Below are 20,483 nucleotides of genomic sequence, written 5' to 3' on the forward strand. Positions count from 1 at the left end.
GAGACTGTATCAAATGCTTTACTAAAGTTTAAGTTTCCCACATCTCCTGCTTCCCCCTTATCCACAAGGCTTGTTATCCTATCAAAACATCTTCAGTTAGTCCCATGGTATTCGTGCAACCCTGCTTGGAACAGTGTCTCCCCCCTCCCCCCCCCACACAGAGTGCACTGTTAACTTGTGGAACTCCTTGCCAGAGGATGATGTGAAGGCCAAGGTGATAACAAGGTTAAAAAAAAACCCCTAGATTAATTCATGGAGGACAGGTCCATCAATGCCTATTTGCCAGGATGGGCAGGGAGGATGGCGTTTGACCGGAGAGGGAGCACTGGATTCTCCGTTCTGTTCCTTCCCGGTGGGGCACTTGGCATTGGCCCCTGTCGCAGACAGGACACGGGGCTAGGTGGGCCTTTAGTCTGAGCCAGTGGGGATGGCTATTCTTATGTTTCTGGGGCCCCTCGGCTGCCAGCCTCCCAACCCGGCTTCCCTCCTGGCCATCAGCCCACTAGCGTGGCTCTGCTGCACTCCTGGCCGCTAGCAGCAACTGCCCCCAGCCACCAGTGCTCTGTGGTCTGCCAATAGCTACTGGATCAGAGAGTCCCGACCCAGCGAGGTTCCTCTGTCTTGACAAAACATTCCCAGAAAAGCAGTGCAATTGATCTCAGGAGCCGGGGGCTGGATCGCAAGGCTCAGTCTCTGGCCGGGTGTAAGGCCGACAATTCTCTTCCTGCTCGTGTAACCGTCACCAGGCAGATTTGAACCTGGGAAGCTTAGTGTAGGAGCCACTACAAGCTTGAGCAAGAAAGCCAGCTGGCTCGCAGCCTGGCGTTCCCTTGTTCTTATCACTTGCTGTAAGTGAGCTAAGAGCCAATCCGTGGGACCGTGAACCGCACTAGGGCTATGTCTAGACTGGCATGATTTTCCGCAAACGCTTTTAACGGAAAAGTTTGGCTTTTTCAGAAAAGTTTCAAAAGTTTGAGCGTCCAGACTGAATGGAGGCTCTCTCGCGTGTAAGCTGTGATTACTGCGGGCGGAATGACCCCCAGGGCAAGCTGCGCTTTTTCCTCGTCCCTCTTCTTCCCAAAGAACTCCCTTTTCCCCAGCCACACACGCCTGTTTGCAGAAAGAGCTCTTCGGAAAAAGGCTTCTTCCTCGTGGAATGAGGATTACCAATGCCGGAAAAAAACCAAACTGTTCTTTCGATTTTCTTGCGGAAGAACGCGATTGCAGTGTGGACGTTCCGCGAGTTTTGTCGGACATGTGGCCGTCTTTCCGACAAAACTCTGTAGTGGAGACTTACCCTGGTGTGTGGGTGACACATGCAGCCGGGACTGGAAAACCCAGGGGGGCGATTCCTCGTGGGGCACAGGGCTCTTCCTGGGAGAGTCGCCTCCTCCCACCGAGAAAGCGCCGCGGGGTTTTGCTGGCATGGACCAGGTGCAGAGAGGGCAGCTCCAGTACGGGCGAAAGGACGTCTGCTCCCTCCCCCCACGAACATCCTCACAATCAGTGTTTCAAGCTGCTTGAACATTTATTTGAGGTGACCCCGCGAGGGGGGGAACAGCAAGCCTTTCTCATCAGCCCAGCGTGGGGCTGGGGCTGTCAGAGCCGATCAGTCTCAGAGCGAGTTAAAAAACCCACCTTACCTTGTTAGAGTCTGGCCCCCCCCACACACACTCCCTTCACCCATCACTCTGGCTTAGCCCCCTCCCTAGCCTCCTTAATCTCTGCCCCCCCACGCTTTTCACACGACCCCCCTTCTAATTGCAAAGTGTTCCCCTTCAGTAGCCACTCAGACAGACTTTGAGGGGCCCGTATCCTCTGCCTCTGTGGTTCCTGCACAGCGGGGGTTTCACACGCAACCCCCCCCCCCCCCCCGCCCGCCTCCCTTCCCTTCCTGCGGCTGGAAGCAGCCTGTAACAAGCATGAAATCTGACTTGGCAGACTGGGGGTTTTTTTGCAGTTCGAACATGTATCCAAGGACAGTCCGGCAGAAATGCACCGCTCGGGGTCGGGCAACTTTTGACACCAGTTAAGTGTTGATCAAAGAGGCGGTTTAAGTGGCAGGGATCGCGCCAGTAATGCAATTGATGCCTTGAAACTTTTAAGCTCCTTAGAGGGAGCTGGGAGGGGCCGGAGGTCAAGCCGAGATGGCTGGATGTGCATTATCTCTCCCAGACTAGCTTGTCTCCCCTTTTAGAGCCTCGGATTCCAAGCCAGATGGGAGCTCAGTAGGAAACCCCATTATCTCAGTGTCTGGAGAGCCAAGTCGGTTAGAGGTGGGAAAACACTAGGGAGACTAGACGGCACTTCTGTCTGCTGCCTGCCACCGCTCTGGAGCTGCGGTCGTCACCGCGGCGGTGAGGACTCCCCGGCTAAAAATGATCAGGTCAAACATTAAATTTAGCAAAAGATTTCGCTGCTGCATGTACAAAAAGCGTGTCAGGGACGCCGGGACTAACACGCCAGCTCACACTCGTAGTCAGTCTGTCTTGGCCCTCTGTCCCGTCTCCAGTAACTTCAGAGCAGGGTGCATAATGGGGTACACCGCTCCTGTGAGCCCGGGGCTGGCCCATGTCCGAGCATGAGAGCTTGTATCCCATTTATCATTTTCAGTCTATCCAATATAAGTGTGGAAGTTTTTATTATCTGTATAAATGTCAACTCCCCTTTGGAATCGTGTGAAGCCGCCATACTGTCAAGTGACAGTGAGTTCCGCCGGCTGCGCCGACATTGGGAAGAACAGATAAAGTCTTACGCTTCGCCAGTTTGTAATTCATTGCCTTTTGAGAGTGAGTTCCTTTGCTGGGAGAAGGGAAACAGGAGAAAACCAGGCGTACTTCTCCCTTCGGCAAAAAGCCAGAGCAATTGCTTTTCGGGCACGCTCGCCCTCAGCAGTAGCTTTGCAAGTAGCAGTTTTAAAGGAAAGTTGCACCCTGCTCTCGCCCGCGCAGGGACCCTCCGCTCATGAGCCGCGTCCCTGGAGAGTCTGCAGGCTGCCTGATATTTGCCCGCATTTCAGGTTGAAAGTGAAATCATCTGGGGGAGGGGAGACTCACCCTGCACTGCAGGGCATCAGACTGTCAGTGCCAGTGTGGTAGCGCGCGACAAGGGCGGCTGTTCCTATGTTGTGGTGGGGGCTGGCCGTAGCAGGTTCCAGCTGCAATCACGGCCTGTTTGTGTCAGGTGCTGCACAGACCCAGAATGAGAGTCCCAGTCCCTATGACCCCATGTCTGCTGGGTGCTCAGAGGCCCCGGGGGGTAACGAGTTTGGAAGGCCTCAGCCTGTTGGCACCGGCTGTGCGCATCACAAAAACCGCACAACGGGCTCCCTTTCCAAATCTTTCCAAATGCACAGCACACAAACCCCCCAAACAAAATCACATTTTCCGAGGGTCTGTCTCCCAGCGCGGGCGCTCCGTCCGGGGGATCCAGCCCCATGACATGGGAGCAGCCCCACATTTCTGTCCTGCTTGAATGTGGAGCCTTGAAATCCAATTGCTAATGACTGAACAGAAACAGGGTCCTCCGGAGAGTATGGAACCCCCCGCTCCCAGGCGCGAGACAAAGCTATAATGCCCACTCAGCCGTTGCCATAGAAGGAAAATCTGTGTGCTAAGCCCAAGCTGCTATTTATAGGAGAATTCAGGAGGGGTTACAAACAGATCAATGATTTTTCAGGCTAATGCCCTCCGCAAATATCTCCTCCGCACCCAGCTCTGGTGCGACGCCTGTAAGAAATCAGCTGATACCAGTTTGGGTTGGGGGGGCAGGTGGGGGACGCTGGCCCACATTGGTTTAAATATTGCAATGACATGTATGTCTAATAACATTGCACCCGCCTGACCATCTCCTGCCTCCACCCACGCCTCTTCTAACACCGCCGTGTTTCTCTTTCTCCCTCCTTTGTGTTTCTTCCAGCTGCAACTCCTCCTAACATGGTGGACAGGCCCTGCTTGAAGCTGAAGGTGTATGTGCGACCCACAAGTAAGTAGCTCCCGGGCGTGGCCCGCGACCAAGTGAGGATGCTGGGGATGCGGGCGAGGAGAACTTGTTCTGCAGAGCTTAGACCACAGGGACTCGCCACATGGAGCCAGGCCCAGAACCAGCCACGGTTCCAGTCCTAGAGCCAAATGCAAATATTCGTGGGCTTCCCCATACGGTGCTAGGACAAGGGTGGAAATCAGGCAAACCGTCATGCCCATGGCCATGTGGAGCTCTGGGAGGTTGGGGATTTTACGAATTAAATTTCCCTTCAAGGACAACGGCTTCAGTGAAGGGGGAAAAGATTTGGCCAAGCCCCATGCGAGAGGCAGAGCTGAGCCAAACGCTTGGATCTCAACAGCCTTAAACTTTCAAAAGTTCGGACCCAGACCCAACCTGTGGGGCTCTGCCCCGCATCACCCCACAATCACCATCGGCTCCTCCAGTCTCCTCCAGTTTGGCCTGTGCTCGTTGCATAGGCAGGGGGCTGTCAAATGATCCAAGCCAGGACATAGGGAGACCCCCCCTGCAGTGACATTGGGCAGCACATGTGGAGGTAGAGTGGTCTGTGTCCAGCACCCTGGATAAAAGAACCCCCTCCACAGTCACTGCGCCCGTCCATTCCCTGCCCTGAGAGACGGTGCAGGGTGCGTGTTGCTAGCTGTAGGGTTTTGCTCCCAGGGAGATGTTATACCAGCACAGAAACGCATTCAGGAAACACTTCCGAGGATCCCGAGAAGAGTCTCGTTAACCTCTGATGCATGGGGAGAATTCCAGATCCATGATGTGAGTCTGCACCGGCAAAGAAAATCGATGCACGGTACGTGAATTGCATAGCTGGAGCCGGCGCACCTTGCATCGATTTTCTGGGGTAGCCCCACAGCGGGAGGTTGACCGGAGAAACACTCCCATCGACTTCCCTTACTCCTCGCCGCAGGTGCCCTCAGCATTCGATTGAGCTGGTCTTTACTAGACTTGCTCAATCGCACCCCGGAGGATCGATTGCCAGAGTGTTGATCCTCCAGCCTGTGCTGATTTTTGTGCTGAGATCCTCCAGTGCTGATTTTGGTGGACTTACTCTGGATGACACAAGCGGAGGAGTTTGGGACCGTGTGCTGCGTCTCCCTAGGTGCAGAGGGTGCCTTGTTGTGCATTTGTTTGCTCTTCCTGCTTTAATTTGCAATGCACAAAAATAAAAACATCCTGTGGCTCTTCAAGCCATCCCCATCTCTCGAACTTGTGCCCACGGGTCATCCGGCTGCAGTGTTAAAACCCCCCTTTCCACCTGCTATTGTAATAGCCCTGAAAGCGCGCTGACGTCAGCCTTGTGCCAGGATCGTTGTGTGGGAAGAACACACCACACGGGCTCCCCTCCTAGCTGAAGGGCACCTGAATTCGCAACACACCAGCCTTGCCAAAGTCGGCGAGAGACTGCATGGTCCCTAGATTCATGCCAAGCACATAACCTGCAAGAGGGATGCTTGCCACTGAGTTTCAAATGAGGGGAAAAAAACCCAATAATCTCGGCACAGTGGCCGCTTTTCAGAACCGAATAACTCAGGCGTTTAAAAAAACCCCAAATGAATAATTTGCGCCTCCGGTTCTCATGTCATTAGTGTGCAGCAGCGGCTGGGAACGAAGGATCGGCTACACCGGTAAAAAGGACGCGGCTGCTTTTTGTCATCACAATGAAACTCCGAATAATGAAACCGCTTTAAAACACGGTCTAGGTCTTGGGCAACTTTTGCCGATCGAAAAAAAACGCTGCCACTCGGCCTCCCCAGCTGAGCTTGGGGACCGCGCCGGCGGAGGGGCTGTACCTAGAAAACCCCCATTGATGTCGGCGCGTTTGGGGTGAGACCCTAAATCAACCTGTTATTTATTGTTCAGCATCAGATGAGGGTCTGATATGCCAACTTGTGTCACGGGAGCTGGTCTATATTTTCAAAAGTCTTCATTAGCATCGGTCCGACAAGTACCCGGTCCTTTTTTCCCCACTGGTATAAATAACCTGGTTTCTGTTATTTCCACTCCACTGCATCATCCTGGGAAGGGGATTTTCCCCACGAAAGCTCCTAAGCCTCCGTACTTCGGTTAGTCTCTCAGGTGCCACGAGACTACTCGTTTTCGAATGCTTCTGTTTTCTGGACGTGCGACCCGAGACAGGGCGTGCTCCTGATTTTGCAGAGCTGCCAAGTTCTTGAACGCTCCCACATGCGCCCGTTGATCTCAAGCGTTGTGGGCGCTCGGCGTGGCACCCGTACTAGGCTGCTCAAAACCATCCGTGGCTGAGCGGGCGTGTGCAGGGCAACGGGGCATACTCCGCGCCTCACGGGACCAGCCCCCCGTGGTACGCTGCTGGGAGTTATTTCCACTGCAGGCTCTCGGAGGCAGAACCTGTTACGATGGATCTGGGCAGCACCTTGCACTGGGATCTTGCACGGAGCCTCGAGGCGTGACACGTGTGTAGCCCACTGCCAAAGAGCAGCAGCCGAGGAAGAAGAGCAGAAGAAAAGACGCAGGAGAGGGAAGGAAATTGGACAGGCAGGAGCAAGAGAAAATCGTGCCAACGGCCAGGAGAAAGCTTGCTTTTCCTGGCTTCGTGTCTGTAAGATCCTTAATCCAGCAATAAACATAAGAGAGCAGAGGCCAGGGACCATGTTAACAGCGTTAGTCGCAATTTAACTTATTCCCTTGAATGCCCTTTGCTTTGCTTGCTGCTTAGGGTTTTGGACGCTGGATTATTGGATTGTTATTAAGCAATTGCCCTTTGACTTCCCAAACCTGGGTCCATCTCCAGGTCTGGCCAGAGTGACAGAGTCTCCCAGGCTTCTTACAAGTTGGCAACAGCGGTCGGATCTAATCCGCCTCGCACAATGCCACCCGCATATTTGGTAACCTCGGCTGTCAGGGACAGGCTTAGGAGAGAATCGGGCTGAAATGCCTCCTAATCCCATTTACAGAGCAAGAACCGTACCCCCTATCCCGGGGTCAGCGTGGGGAGTGCCCCGCGCCCTCTCCCATAGTGCACAGCCGCTGAGAACAAGAGCAGATAAGAGCCCGTCCCGGGATTCACCCCCCAAGAATTCTCCTCCCTACGACCTGTTCGCTTAGCTGCAGTTTATACTACAAGAAAACACGTGTGAAATACAGACAGACGCACAGAAAGGGACCCGTCACAGCGCGTGTGAGATACAGACAGACGCACAGAAAGGGACCCGTCACAGCGCGTGTGAGATACAGACAGACGCACAGAAAGGGACCCGTCACAGCGCGTGTGAAATACAGGCAGACGCATGGCCAGTGACGTGTCACAACGCGTGTGAGATACAGACAGACGCACGGCCAAGGACCCATCACAGCGCATGTGAAATACAGACAGATGCACAGCCAGCAAGGCGTCACAGTGTGTGTGAAATACAGACAGACGCATGGCCAGGGACGCGTCACAGCATGTGTGAAACACAGACAGACGCACGGCTAGGGATGCATTACGGTGGGTGTGAAATACAGGCAGAAGCATGGTCAGGGACGCGTCACGACGTGTGAAATATAGACAGATGCACAGCCAGGGATGCATCACAGTGGATGTGAAATACAGACAGACACACGGCCGGGGACGCGTCACAGCGCGTGTGAAATACAGACAGACGCACGGAGAGAGATAACGGGACTCAGAGAAATGTCAGGCTGGAAAGGGCCTCCAGAGGTCGTCTAGTTCTGCCTCTTGTGCTGAGACAGGACTGAATATCCTTAGCCCATCCCTAAGGAGCATCCGTCTAATGCATTCTCATCTCCTCCGGTGATGGGGATTCCACAACCGCCCTAGTAACCTCTTCCAGTACTTCCTCTTCCGTGCAGTTAGCGAGTTTCCCCTAATGTCTGATTGAAATCTCCCTTGTTGCACATGATTCTGGGCATGGTGAAGATGCCTGTTGACTGATGACCATCCCCCCTCCGCTTCCCCCCCTCCAGACTTACCATGCCCAGTTCTCTCAGCCTGCCCTCCTCGGATAGGTCTTCTCACCTGCCCGTCATTTTTGTCGCTCTCCTCTGGACTCTGCAGTTCACTCACCTCTCGCCTGCAGCACGGCACAGAGCTGGCTACCCCGCTCCAGCTGCAGCCTGGCCAGTGGGAGACGACCGCCGGGTGTCTTGGGAAGTTGCAGGCTGCCCGGGGCCTGGCTTTTTTTCCTCTCTCCAAACTGACAGCCCAAAACCCAAGACCCCGTTGGACAGCTCCGGGTCCCAGCCAGCTTGGGAACCCCACTGTCGGCCTCCAACCCCGCGGGACGCCCTGCAGGCAGGCAGATAGTCCCGGAGGGCTGTCGGCCAGGTGGGAACGAAGCAGAACAAAACCACCCTGCCCTCTGCCCCTCGAGAACATCGACCCACAAAGCCAGAAGCAGCGCCTAAGGTTGCCAACCGTCAGTACATTTATGGACAGTCTCTAAAAAATTAGCTGAAATTGGCCATGTCCGTGAAGTCTGTAAAAAAATTTAGGTGTCCGTAAACTTCGTAAAAGTGCAATAAAATTTCAAAACACGGCAATTATTCTATAGCAATTCAATTTCTTCTGTGCTGCTTCAGACATTTCACTGCGGAGCAGTGGAAATTGGGCGGTTTAGTTGGTTATTTAGCTCAGTGGTTGAGGTGACGTTGTGTGAATCACGTGATCCAGGACCATGACTCACGAAATGAAAGTGAGTTAAATAGCACAGTGGTGTAGGAATGACACTGGTTACTCTTCACTTTTGGCCAGTTATGTCGTCTTGCTATCGTATAAAAAGGATCTCCGGGAAAAAATGTGTCTGTCCGTAAATATTTCCCATTTTGTCCATAAATGAAATTTCTGAGGGTTGGCAACTCTGGCAGTTTTATACCTGCCCAGCAGGTATTTTCATTTCCCATCATCCCCTCTGCAGGCTGTTCTGACTTTCCCACTTTCACTGGTTGCAGGCAGCCTCCGAACTCAGGGCGTGAGCCAGCCGGGCCGGGTGCTGGTTAGCCAGTGACCCGGGTAAGCGTGCCACTAAGGCAATAGTGGAACCATTACATCCCTCGACTCCTTTCGCAAGGGCTTGTGTTTGTCTTGGCACTAGGGGTTCCTCTGACACCCGGCGGGGCTGCCCGAGGAGGAGTGCGTGGCTGCTTCGCTAGCACCCGTCTTCAGATGGCACTGTGGCCTCTAGTCGAAACCCTGACGAGGAGATTGGCAAAGGGCTGGGACTTTTCGGCTTGGAGCAGCGACGACGCGGGGGGGTAGGGCAGAGGTTTGGATGACCGTGACTGGGGTGGAGACGGTGATCAGGCCGTGTGATTTACTCCTTCCCGTAATGGAAGGGCCAGGTGCCATGCAACGAAATTAACAGGCAGCGGGTTGAACTGAGCCCTCCGCTCGCTGCACCGTAAACCCGCACAGCGCTTTGCCAGGGGCATTGTGAGCCAGAGGCGCGACGGGGTCCAGAACGGAGTTAGAACCGCTCCCCGCGGATAGCCCCTCCCGGGGCTGCTGGCCAGGAGACGGCTTGGACGTCCCTACGCTTTCGACAGCCAGAGACTGGACTGCACAACGGGAGGAGCCATGCGCTAATTGCCTCGTTCTGTTAATTGCTTCCTGTAGCCTGATCTAAGATTATGTTAAATTCTAATTACCCGCCGTAGGGTTAACAGGTTCTCTGTCCCAGGATCAGGCCCAGTATTCAATTATACTGTGATTGGGAACCCTGATGTGCACGTTACAACACTCACAATATAGACACTCTTGTGTATTTCCAATATTGACAGTGTATTAATAAAGCTGGCACAGTCACAAACCCCTCAATTTCGTAAGACAGAGAATGGCCATTCATATTTCCTGACCATCTACTGACATCGCTCCTTCTAGCACAATCTTAGGTGTTAGCCCATCATCTTTCTCGTTACTTTCACCTTCTCCATCATGCCCAGGGACCATCCTTCTGGCCCTTCCAAGGACGATATCTTCTCCTCCCCATCCACCCTTGGCTGACGTCCCACTTTTATACCAAGTAACGCTGACGATCACTTGTTTTATGCATATTCAATAGGGGGTGCGTCTGATGCTGAAGTGTTCTTTTCCTATTGGTCACTATATCATTGCTCTTCACTTACTATCATATACGTCAATTCGTTTGTGGTTCTCTATCGCAACCTGTGTCCTCATTGCTCAACTCAGCCTGAACTAATATTTGGGACTTATATTTAATAACACATCCCGGCTACGTCGACATTGGCATGATTTTCCGGAAATGCTTTTAATGGAAAAGTTTTCCGTTAAAAGCATTTTCGGAAAAGCGTGTCTAGATTGGCAGGACACTTTTCCGGAAAAGCACTTTTTGCGGAAAAGCGTCCGTGGCCAATCTAGATGCGCTTTTCCGCAAAAAAGCCCCGATGGTCATTTTCGCGATCAGGACTTTTTTGCGGAAAACAGTCCTGAGCTGTCTACACGGGCCCTTTTCCGGAACAGTTTTCTGGAAAAAGACTTTTGCCCGAACGGGAGCAGCATAGTTTTTCCGGAAAAGCACTGATGAGATCGTCAGTGCTTTTCCGGAAATTCAAGTGGCCAGTGTAGACAGCTGGCAAGTTTTTCCAGAAAAGCGGCTGATTTTCCGGAATAACTTGCCAGTGTAGACACATCCCCAGGGCCGACTTATCCATTAGGCACAGTAGGCACTGTGCCTAGGGCCCACAATACTTTTAGGGGCCCACGAAAATGTTTTAATTTCTTTTAAAATCAGAAGAAAGAAATGAACTTTTAGGGTCGAAGAAAATGTTTCAATTTTTTTCTCACATCAGAAAAAAATGAAACTTTTAGGGCCCATGAAAATCTATTAAATTTGGCTTAAAACAGAAAAAAAAATAAAATGTTCAAGTATTTAAAGTTATATCCAAAATAGTTTTTAATATTTGTTTTTTACAGAGGAAGGGGCCCACGACAGTCATAATGCGGCCCTGAATACATCTGCTGTGTCTGAGGGTATTTTTCCCGCCATCCTCTGGGGGTGACAGATCCGGGCCTAAGTTGCCCTTTTTCAGACCCAAGAAACCATAAATAGTTCTGACCAGTATCTGGGTGAGCCTGTCTCACAACCATGGAAGTCTGCAAACCTCAGCTCCTGCTGATCTTGCCAACGGCCTGTTGCAGCATGGTCAAAAGATCCAATATAACCCCCTGGACTGTGAGCCTACGGAAGGTCTCTCATTCGAGTGCAAGCCTGCCCTTTCATTGAGTGTCATGTAGACATGGCTCCCTTTGGGAAGTGCGCTCAGGGCCTGGACCATCTTGTTCCCCTCTAGAGCAGGGTCTCCAACCTTTTTAAACACGCGATCACTTTTTGAATTGAAGGGCAATCCAAGATCCACCTCAAACCCAAACACCCCGGCCCAGCCTCCTTTGTGCCCCTTTTCCGAGGCCCTGTCGCTGCTCGCTCCATCCTCCCTCCCTCCCCCATCCTCACTCAGTTTTACCAGGTGGGGGCAGCGGGTTGGGGTGCAGGTGCTGGCCTTGGATTAAGGGATTTGGAGAGCAGGAGGGGCTCTGAGCTGAGTCCGGGTTCTAGGTGCAGGCTCTGGGAAGGTGTTTGGAGGCAGGGGTGCTAGGGTCTAGGGCAGGAGTGGGTTCGTGACTGGGGTAGGGTTTCAGGATGTGGTTTCCGACTGGGCACTGCTTATCTCAGGTGGGGATGCACTGGGGCTAAGGCAGGCTCACCCCTGTCCTGGCCCTGCTCCACTCCCTAAAGCAGCCAGCAAACTCCCTCCATGCCAAGCCCTGTTGTGCCTTCTTCCCTCCCCCCCCCACCGTGCTCTGTGGAGACAGATACAGGGTGGGAGGCGGGGGCACCTTGACGTCAGCATCCTCCTCTCCCTCCCCTGCCAGCAAGCAGGAGGTTCCTGGCGGTGGGGGAGGCAGCTCCCAGGCAAAGGGCAGGAGATGCGCAGCAGCGGGGGCAGGGGCAGCTGAAGGGCTGGCACTTGACAGCCTCTTGGCCAAACCGATCAGGATCCCCCGTCAGAGGCTCCGAGATCTCCCAGTCGATCCCGATCGACCGGTTGGTGACCACTGCTCTAGAGCAGGAGCCACTGCACTGCAGGGGAACCCGACTCACCAGGCAGCCTAGGGCTGGGCTGTACTGTACCCAGGGGGGTTAATGGCAAAGTCCGCCCCCAAGGAGTTGAGTGCTGCTGTGTTAGTATTAGTGGCCTTCACACCCTTGGGCAGACGTAAGACCTAGTGTGTTACACCTGAACCCAGACATCAGTCAAGCTAACACAAAGGACCTACAGGAATGCTGAGGGCAGCTTGGAGAAGATTTTTTGCATTACAGCTTTTCACTATCACCAAATTAATCGAAATGAACACAAACCTATTGTGATCATGATAGGAAAGCAACTTGATAGGCTACAATGTGGGATTCGTGGGCGGCGGTTCCTTGGGTGCTGCAGGGGTGGAGCTCGGCACCTCCTGCCTGCTGCCACCAGCTGTTTGGGAGCATTCTAGAGGCTGGGCGGAGGGAGGGGCAGAACTGAGCAGGGAGTGGGCGGAGCAAGGGTGGGAAGAGGCGGGGCTTAGGCAGTATGGTGGGCGTGGCCTGAGGCAGAAGTCAGGTTTCACCTCCGAGGTGCTGCAGAACCTGCTTGCTGGGGAATTAAGCCATGAGGAAGGCCCCAAACACGTGGCCCAAGGCGTGGAAGGAGCCGTCAGTGTGCAGTGACACCGCCCAGGTGCACAGGAGAGCCGGTCCCAACCAGAGTGATCACCTTGTCGTCAGACAAGGCCCCTGGGATGTGGCATCTTTATAAAAGGCCAAGTGACTCACCCGCTTATGCGTTCCCTAGATCAGAGCCGGCGCTGGTTCCTGGACTGGCGCTTGCCAGCAACACATTTGCAGCTCCCTTGGTTTTCTGGTTCCGGGGGTCACGTTTTACCCCTTTATTCGTGCTCAATCGATCCCCCTTGGCCAGACAGAGCGAGAGGTTATGGCTGGCCTGACCCCGGACCCTGGGCCTTCCCTGACTCGGTTCCTGTGTGGTAAGAGGCCAGTGTGGTAAATTACTCCTCGAAACTCTGCCTCCAGGGGTCCTATGATGGCATACGCATTTTGGCTCTTCATTCCCCAAATGAAGCGAAGCAGCAATCCCAGCCCCCTTCTCTAGCTTCGGGTCCCGCTGTTTGGTTTGAAATAAAGGACCAAAATTCCCCGGCGGGGAGGAGAAAGTCTGAAGACGCGCCCCGTGAAGTTTCAAACACCGGAGGGCGAATTTTAAAAAGAGCCCAACCCACGTTTGGCTTTTTTAAGTCGTTTAAGCCACTCTTGGCACGTCCGAAGGCCTCACGCTCCATGTTCGACTGCGAGAGGCTGGCCGCGTTCTTGCTCTTTAGCCTAATCACGTCCCCCGACTGTGGGGGTGTTTCTGCTCCCTTTGTTTGTGTCTCTGTGGCTACAATAAATCATGTAAAACAAAGACCAACAATAGCTTACCCAAGGAAGCCAGGGGAAAGTGGCAGGTGAATGTGGAAGAACCCACTGAAATAAAATCCAAAAGGAAAAACGATCAAGGTTTAAGCAGTTCAGTGAAGAACATCAGAACGGCCAGACTGGGTGAGGCTAAAGATCCATGTAGCCAAGGGTCCTGTCTGCCAAGAGTGGCCAATGCCAGTTAGTTTAGTTTCCCACAATGGAGATGACCCAGAACACCGTGGCTACGTCTACACTGGCATGATTTTCCGAGGATGCTTTTCCGTCATTTTCGCAATCGGGGCTTTTTTGCGGAAAACACGACTGTGCTGTCGACACTGGCCCTTTTGCGCAAAAGTCTTTCGGAAAAAGACTTTTTCCCGCACGGGAGCAACATAGTATTTCCGGAAAAGCACTGACGCTCTTACATGAGATGGTCAGTGTTCTTGCGGAAATTCAAGCGGCCAGTGTAGACAGCTGGCAAGTTTTTCCGCAAAAGCAGATGATTTTGCGGAAAAGCTTTCCAGTCTAGACACAGCCCATGCGTCTCTAGGAGATGACAGAATCGGTTGGGAAAGAAGTTTGATGCACCCAAGAAGAAAGGGTTAGAAACTGGAGGTTTGCTCTGCACACGGCGAGCGACTGACCTGCCAAGAAGGAGGTCACGTCTCTGATTATGCACATTAATGACACTAAACATTTCTCCACCTTTCCTGCAATGTGCCTGCTACAGAGGCAGCAGCGTGGAGTTGCAGAGGGCTCCTCGGGGGTGGAGCCAGAGTGCGCTGGCTGCCGACCCCACCTCCGGGGACTCTAGACTAGTCGACTAACCGATAAGAATTCTCGAGGTTAATCGACTCTTCCATTAACCGCTATTGAACATCCCTAATTTAAACACCCTCGGGAAGCACCATTCTCACCATGCTGGCTGGGAGAAAAGTGTACATGTGGCTCCCCGCCACGCCCCCGCGAAGGCAAATAAACCCCAGAGCGCACGTGGGAAAAGAAGCCAATAGTTGCTACTTTAACGTCCCATGACTTTTAAGTCAATTGTGATTTTTTGGGGGGAGGGAGGGGGTCTGACTCGCGATTTCCAACCCCCTGGTGTTGACAGTTCTGATCCTGGGAGAGACCCAACCAATTCTCCGTGGTGCTAAGCTTCCCGGGGGGTGTTCTGACGTGTCTCTCTTTTCCTCCCCCTTCCCAGATGACTCCCTGTACGAATCTCCGGAGCCTATTTTCACCAGCAACAACTCGTGTTGCAGCCTCAGGGTCCCACACGTCGTCCTGGTGGTGGTGCCCGTGTTTTGGACCATTCTCAGCTCCTAGCCCCGAGAGGAGAAAGCAAAGGAAGAGGTGAGCGGAGCCGGGCGAGGGGGAGAGACAGACGCCCGCTGGAGAAGAGACGCGCTCTGCCTGCCTTGGGGGGAACGGACCCTCTTGGGCCAGCCTTTTGCTTTGTTTTTAAAACAATTGTCTCTTTCGCAAGAACCTTTGAACTGCATCACCTGGGCGGGGCGGCGAGGTTGGGCAAGGGACGCAAAGAAGGATTTTTTTCCCTCTAGCCCAGCCTCTAGCTCGGAGAATTGCTGGTCGTGGCACGGAGTCACTTGGAAGAAGGCTGCAACGTTTCCGACGAGGTACAAAATAACACCCCCGCCGTGCACCCCAGCAGTCTGGTTTTGGGGAGGGGGTATCGACCAAACGACGGTGGATAAGAGCAGCGTGGGCTCCGCGCTGGATTCTTGCTGCCGGGACGGCCACTTTTCCTGGTGCCGGGGCTCAGCTCGCTTTGATCCTCCTTGTAGGATTTTGCTTTTTAAATTTCTAGACCAAATATTAGAGGCTCCCCTCCCCCGCCCTCACCCTTTTTTTGGTTGTTTTTGGTTTCGTGCTTTTCTTGCACTTCTGGAGACTCAGCTGCAAAACGAGACACCCTCCCCCGTCAGAAATCTCCTTGAGCAGCATTCCCGGACGACCCGTCAAGGCATTGCAGGATCACTATGGGGCTTGGGTTTTCCTTCCGGGGCTCCCTCCCCGTCCCCAAACTGGGGATTCGGTGGCTGGCAAATGACCGAAGTGCCCGGACTCTGGGACATGCTGGGTCCGGGACAAGAACTGCAGCGCTCTCGGCTGGTTTGCTTTGGAGTCTGAACTAGCCCAGCTGTTGGCCGTTGCTGGCTTGTAGTTTGCAGGCAGGGGGGCCAGATGCAAACATGCCTGTCCCTGCCCCCAGGCTCTGGGGCGGAGCGCTGGCCTGGGACAGTTGCCAGATCCTTGCGGGACGACGGTACCATTTTCGTGGCTTGGTGGGTTGTTTCTTCGGTGGGCGTGGGAGGGGGGTTGTTGGTTTTGTGGGGGAGGGATGGGCAGGGCTGCCAGTAAGCCAGCAAAGGTAATTGAGCAACTGACATCAGTGGAGAAGCAAAGGGCAACGCTGGCGGGGAGGGGGGGAGGGAGATGTGGGGAGGGGCCTTCGCCACTGAGAGCAGGATCAAAACTCTGGTTTGGGGAAGGGGCCGCTGGGGTGGGGCAATGGCAGGAATGTGAGCGTAGAATCCCAGGATCCCAGGGAGGGCAGAGACCTCAGGAGCCATCGAGTCCAGCCCCCTGCCCAAGGCAGGACCAGCCCAACTCAACCCTCCCAGCCAGGGACGTAAACACCTCTAGGGACGGAGACTCCACCCCCTCCCTCGGGAACCCAGCCCAGCGCTTCCCCGCCCGCCCAGGGGAATCGTTTTTCCTAATCTCCAACCTAGACCTCCCCCCCGCGACTCAGACCCATTGCTCCTCCTGCCACCACTGAGACCAGCCTCTCTCCAGCCTCCTTGGAACCCCCTTCAGGGAGTTGCAGGCTGCTACCAAATCCCCCTCACTCTGCTCTTCTGCAGACTGAACAAGCCCCGATCCCTCAGCCGCCCCTCGTAGGTCATGTGCTCCAGCCCCCGAATCATTTGTGTTGCTCCTCTGACTTAACGTCGGTTTATGCCAGGCGAGGATTTTTACTGGGGGCCCTTCCTCCTCGCATCTAGCGTGGCTCCTGACGGGTTTTTAATCCGTTCCCAGCACTGAGGGCAGCTTTCCCCTCCCCTCTCCCTGCTTCCCCCAAACCACGTGGCAAATGCAGGGCCCCGTCTTACATAACCCCCCCGATCCCAACACGGATCCACGCCACCGGCGCTGCCCTTCGAATTCCCCCTCCGGTGGCCGCGGCGAGAGCAGTCCCATCGGTCTTGTTCTCAGCGCTGCTCCGCCGCCAGATTGCTAATCAGGCTGAGCCGGCAGGAGAGAAGAAGGGCAGAGCAGAGGGGGCAGATCTCTGGAGTTTTCCCCGGGCGCCCTTCCTTCTCTTTACGAGTCTCGGTCGATCCTGCACGTCCTGATGGCTTGTCCCTCGGTCGCACGGTGCCTGGCTTGGAATAGCCACTGGCTTGGCTTCCGTTCCTTCCTCCTGCCTCCGCCGACCGGCGCCTCGCTGGTGACTCAGCAGAGCCCGTTCTGCAAAATGTAACACCCCCCCCCCATCCAAACCCGACTCCCAGCCCCTCCCGTCCTTACTGGAAGGCCCCCGGCTTCCCGCCTCTCCAAGCCGCACGCCCGGATCTTCAGCGGTTCAAGGCCTTGGACTTAGAGCGTCTGTCTGTGGCCGGGGGCTCCAGCCCCATGGGGGATGCCTGCCGGGCGTGGGTCTCAGCAAGCCTCCCTCCCCACTGGACAGAAGCCTGTAGCCTCCCGTGCCACCCCCACACCGGTCTGGGCGGGGCTCTGCCAGCCACACTTTGGCCAGCCTGGCCTGGCGTTTGGGCCCTGACCCCTCTCTAAATAAAACTCCCCCTTCTCCTGGGCTCCAGGAGGCTTTGGGGGCCCCAGGAAGTTCCATTCCCGAGAGTGAGAACTCAGAAGGGGGAGAAGCAAAGGGCCAGGGTAGAGGCGGTGGTGTCGGCCGGGGCAGGGGACTGGCTGCTTTTTCCTAGCACAGGCCTGTGCCCATCAGAGAGGCGGCCAGCGCGGACGTGTCTCTCCGTGGGGTGCAGCGGAGGAGAGGGGAGAGTCTTTGTCTGGGGAAATAGGGGGGGACATTTGCATCACGTTCTGAAGCAGGAGCCCCATCGGCGGGCGTCCCCATGAGCCTCGGTGACCCAGCTGCCCCGTGCGAGCTCCCGGCGTCTCCTCCGCGCCCGGCAGTAGCGCACAGATGTCAAACCCGCATCCGGATGATCGTACAAAAAAGAGAGCGAGAAGCGAGCTTTCTCCGGGCGTCGTCTTCACCCCGCCCGTGGCTACGCCAGGGTCCCCGCCGGCGTGGCCCTGGGACTTCTGTAAATACAGCCAGCAGGCGTTAGACTGTGGCCGTTTGGGTTTTTTAAATGTCTCGTGAGAATGAAGTTTACGGAAGGTTTTCTGTTCATTTTCGTGGGGTTTTATTTTTTAGACTAGGAAGCTAAAACCTCGCAATCAGCTCATCTTGACTCTCAGTAATTCCAGCTCTGCTTTTCCACACACACTCCCACATCCCCGTCCCCCCCCATGGTACCTAGAGCAGGGAATGGCTGTGCAAGGCAGACGAAAGCACCACGCACCCCTCCCCGCGGTCCGGAGGGGGCCAGGCGTTGCTTCCTTGGCCCGGTCGAGTAGCCAGCGGGGTGCCGGGGAGGCGAGGCAGGGCTGGCGCTCGGGAGATGTGAATCCGGTGGGACCTTTGGTCCGCCGTTCGGACCGGATTCAGCGAGGGACGTAAGGACGTCAGTGGCCCCGCGGGTCCATGGAACTGCTCCTGTGCTCGTGTTTAAATCGGGGGCTGACTCAGCAGGAATTTTCAAAGGAGCGTGAAGGGTTTTTTTTTTTTTCAAGTGCCCAACTCCCATGGACAATGCCTCCTTTAAAAATTCCAGCCCGCTCGCCCGGCTGTACCAATGCTTCCTTTGATGGGTGGGGTTCCATCCTGGGCAGCCGGGCTCAGCTTGCAGGCCTACGGGCGTGGAGGAGGAGGAGAGCCAGACCACAAGCCCTTGTATCACATGCCAGGAAAGAGGCAGGACCTGCCCACGGAAGTGGGCAAGGACAGGGCCGATAGGACAGAAATACCCTAAGAAGAGCCAGGCCCGGTGCACTCACACCAACACACCCCGATCCTGGATGGGACCAGCACTTCCCGCTAGCTAGGATGGTACAAAAATATCCCCCACTGATCCCTCCGGAAAGCTACGGTCAGCAGCTCGGATCAGGAGATGAGTGATAAGTAGCCACATCAGAGGGCAGTAACTACGTTCTTTGTATGGGGGCTAGAAAGCTAGATCTCAGCGGGAGTAGCTTTGTCTGGCTTGCGGACGACTGTTCCTGGAGCTGATCCGTTGTTATGGCATGCTTGTACGCTATGGTCTGCAGGATCCTACACGTTGAACCTCTCTTCTCCGGCACCCTCAGGACCGGACGGGTGTCGAAGCAGAGAATTTGCCAAACCACCATGGGTCAATGCTGTCTATCCACCATTCCACTGCTTTTTGGGCTCTTAGAAGACACGTAGAGGTTAAATCAGAGCTAAACACCATCACAGAACCCGGAGAGCCAGGACTGGGGGCTGGAAACAAACTTTATGGGACTGCAGGAAATGTAGCCACCCCTACGATAAGCAGACACCAGCCTAACTAAAATCATGCCGGACTATGGATGTTGCCGGACCAGAGAATGCCGGATTAGAGAGGTTCCACCTGTAGCATCATGCTTTGTCAACATCAAACCTGGCCGGGCGTCTTCAGCCCTTAGCAGATCTTGTGACCATTGAGTGGTTTTCTCACGGTCTTCTGTGCCAGCTCTCTGCGCAGGGCTGGGGGGGTGCACACACACAGCCAAGCATCTATCGACCACTGTAGGATTTACCGTCTTCAGGAGAGTTACTGTGAATGTCTGGCGTCTAGCACAATAAGACCCTCATGTGGGTTGGCTGCCGTAACATAAATCATCTTCAGTCCACGGGCAGTCGACCAGTGGTGAAATCCGGCACTTAGTCTGTAATTTCTATCTTACAGCGACCGTGAAAGAATAAAGCAAAAGCAAACAAGGAAGCAGCATTTCAGTGAAACTCTTAATTTAAGAAATAGGGCCGGGGGAGGGGGGGTGATTTGTGTTGGGGGGGGAGGGTTGGTTTTTCATTCGGGGAAGAACTCATCTTACGGGAACTGTTTTTTGCTTGTTGGTCTCAGCTCAGCCTAGCTTGGATCTTAGACATGCAGCTTTCGTTCTAGACGTCGTGCTGATGGTAACCTGATCCCAACTTAATTTGGATTCTGTATTTTTTATAATAAAATTAAAATAAAACATCGTGTGAGTCCCATTGCTTCTGAGAACTCCTGCCTTTTCCTCCGCACCCTCTCCAGTGGTTTGCCTGGCTTGTATTATTGTATTTTTGATCTCTGGTGAGTGTTTTCTTCCCCTCCCGGAAAATACCAAGCTTTGGCAGGGAATAGCTTCCAGAAATGAGAGTAGGAATCAGAAGTCCTGGGTTTTCTTCCGAGCACCAGGAAGGCATGTGCTGTAGAGGCTGAAATTAGGAATAGGGGGCTGGGTCCCCGCTTTGTAAGGGGAGGGTAATCCAGTCTTTTGAGTGAGAAATTTGGACTCACGGTTCCTAGCTCTGTCCCCGCTCTCCACCTTCCAACTCTCTGACCTTGAGCAAGTTGCTGAAAAGCTCCGTGCCTCAGTTTCCCCCCAAGGGGCTCAAGTTTTCCTGGGCTACATAAATACGGTAGCTCTGGGAAAGGATTAAGGACTTTCAGATCTCTAGGGGCAAGGAGCTTTGAGCAGTGCAAAGAGCTGTTGTTTTGTGGCCCACCCCTTCATGTCACAATTAATCTGCATGGCTGCAGGGTCTCAGAAATCCAAAGGCACCGGGCGAGCCAAGAAACAAAATCGCAAAAGGAGCCAGGAGCCCACAAGAAGCCCCACCCCTTCTGCCCAAAGCCACACCCCTTCCCCTAAGACCACGCCCCTTCACAACCTTCCCACCCCAGCCAAGCCCCGCAACACCCC

General features: G+C 54.4%; 1 protein-coding gene across 1 annotated transcript in view; it reads left to right on the plus strand.

Annotated features, from left to right (window-relative positions):
* The window catches only part of EFNA2 (ephrin A2), a 137,050-nt gene extending 117,274 nt beyond the window's left edge, over nt 1-19,776 (plus strand). Inside the window, exons 3-4 of the mRNA XM_006124980.3 lie at nt 3,919-3,984; nt 14,665-19,776. Coding sequence (XP_006125042.2) covers nt 3,919-3,984; nt 14,665-14,786 — 188 coding nt within the window. The 3' untranslated portion in view covers nt 14,787-19,776. The remainder of the gene's footprint in view (nt 1-3,918; nt 3,985-14,664) is intronic.
* Nucleotides 19,777-20,483: the final 707 nt, after the last annotated feature.

This window comes from Pelodiscus sinensis, chromosome 19, assembly GCF_049634645.1.
Source record: "Pelodiscus sinensis isolate JC-2024 chromosome 19, ASM4963464v1, whole genome shotgun sequence".
NCBI lineage: Eukaryota > Metazoa > Chordata > Testudines > Trionychidae > Pelodiscus > Pelodiscus sinensis.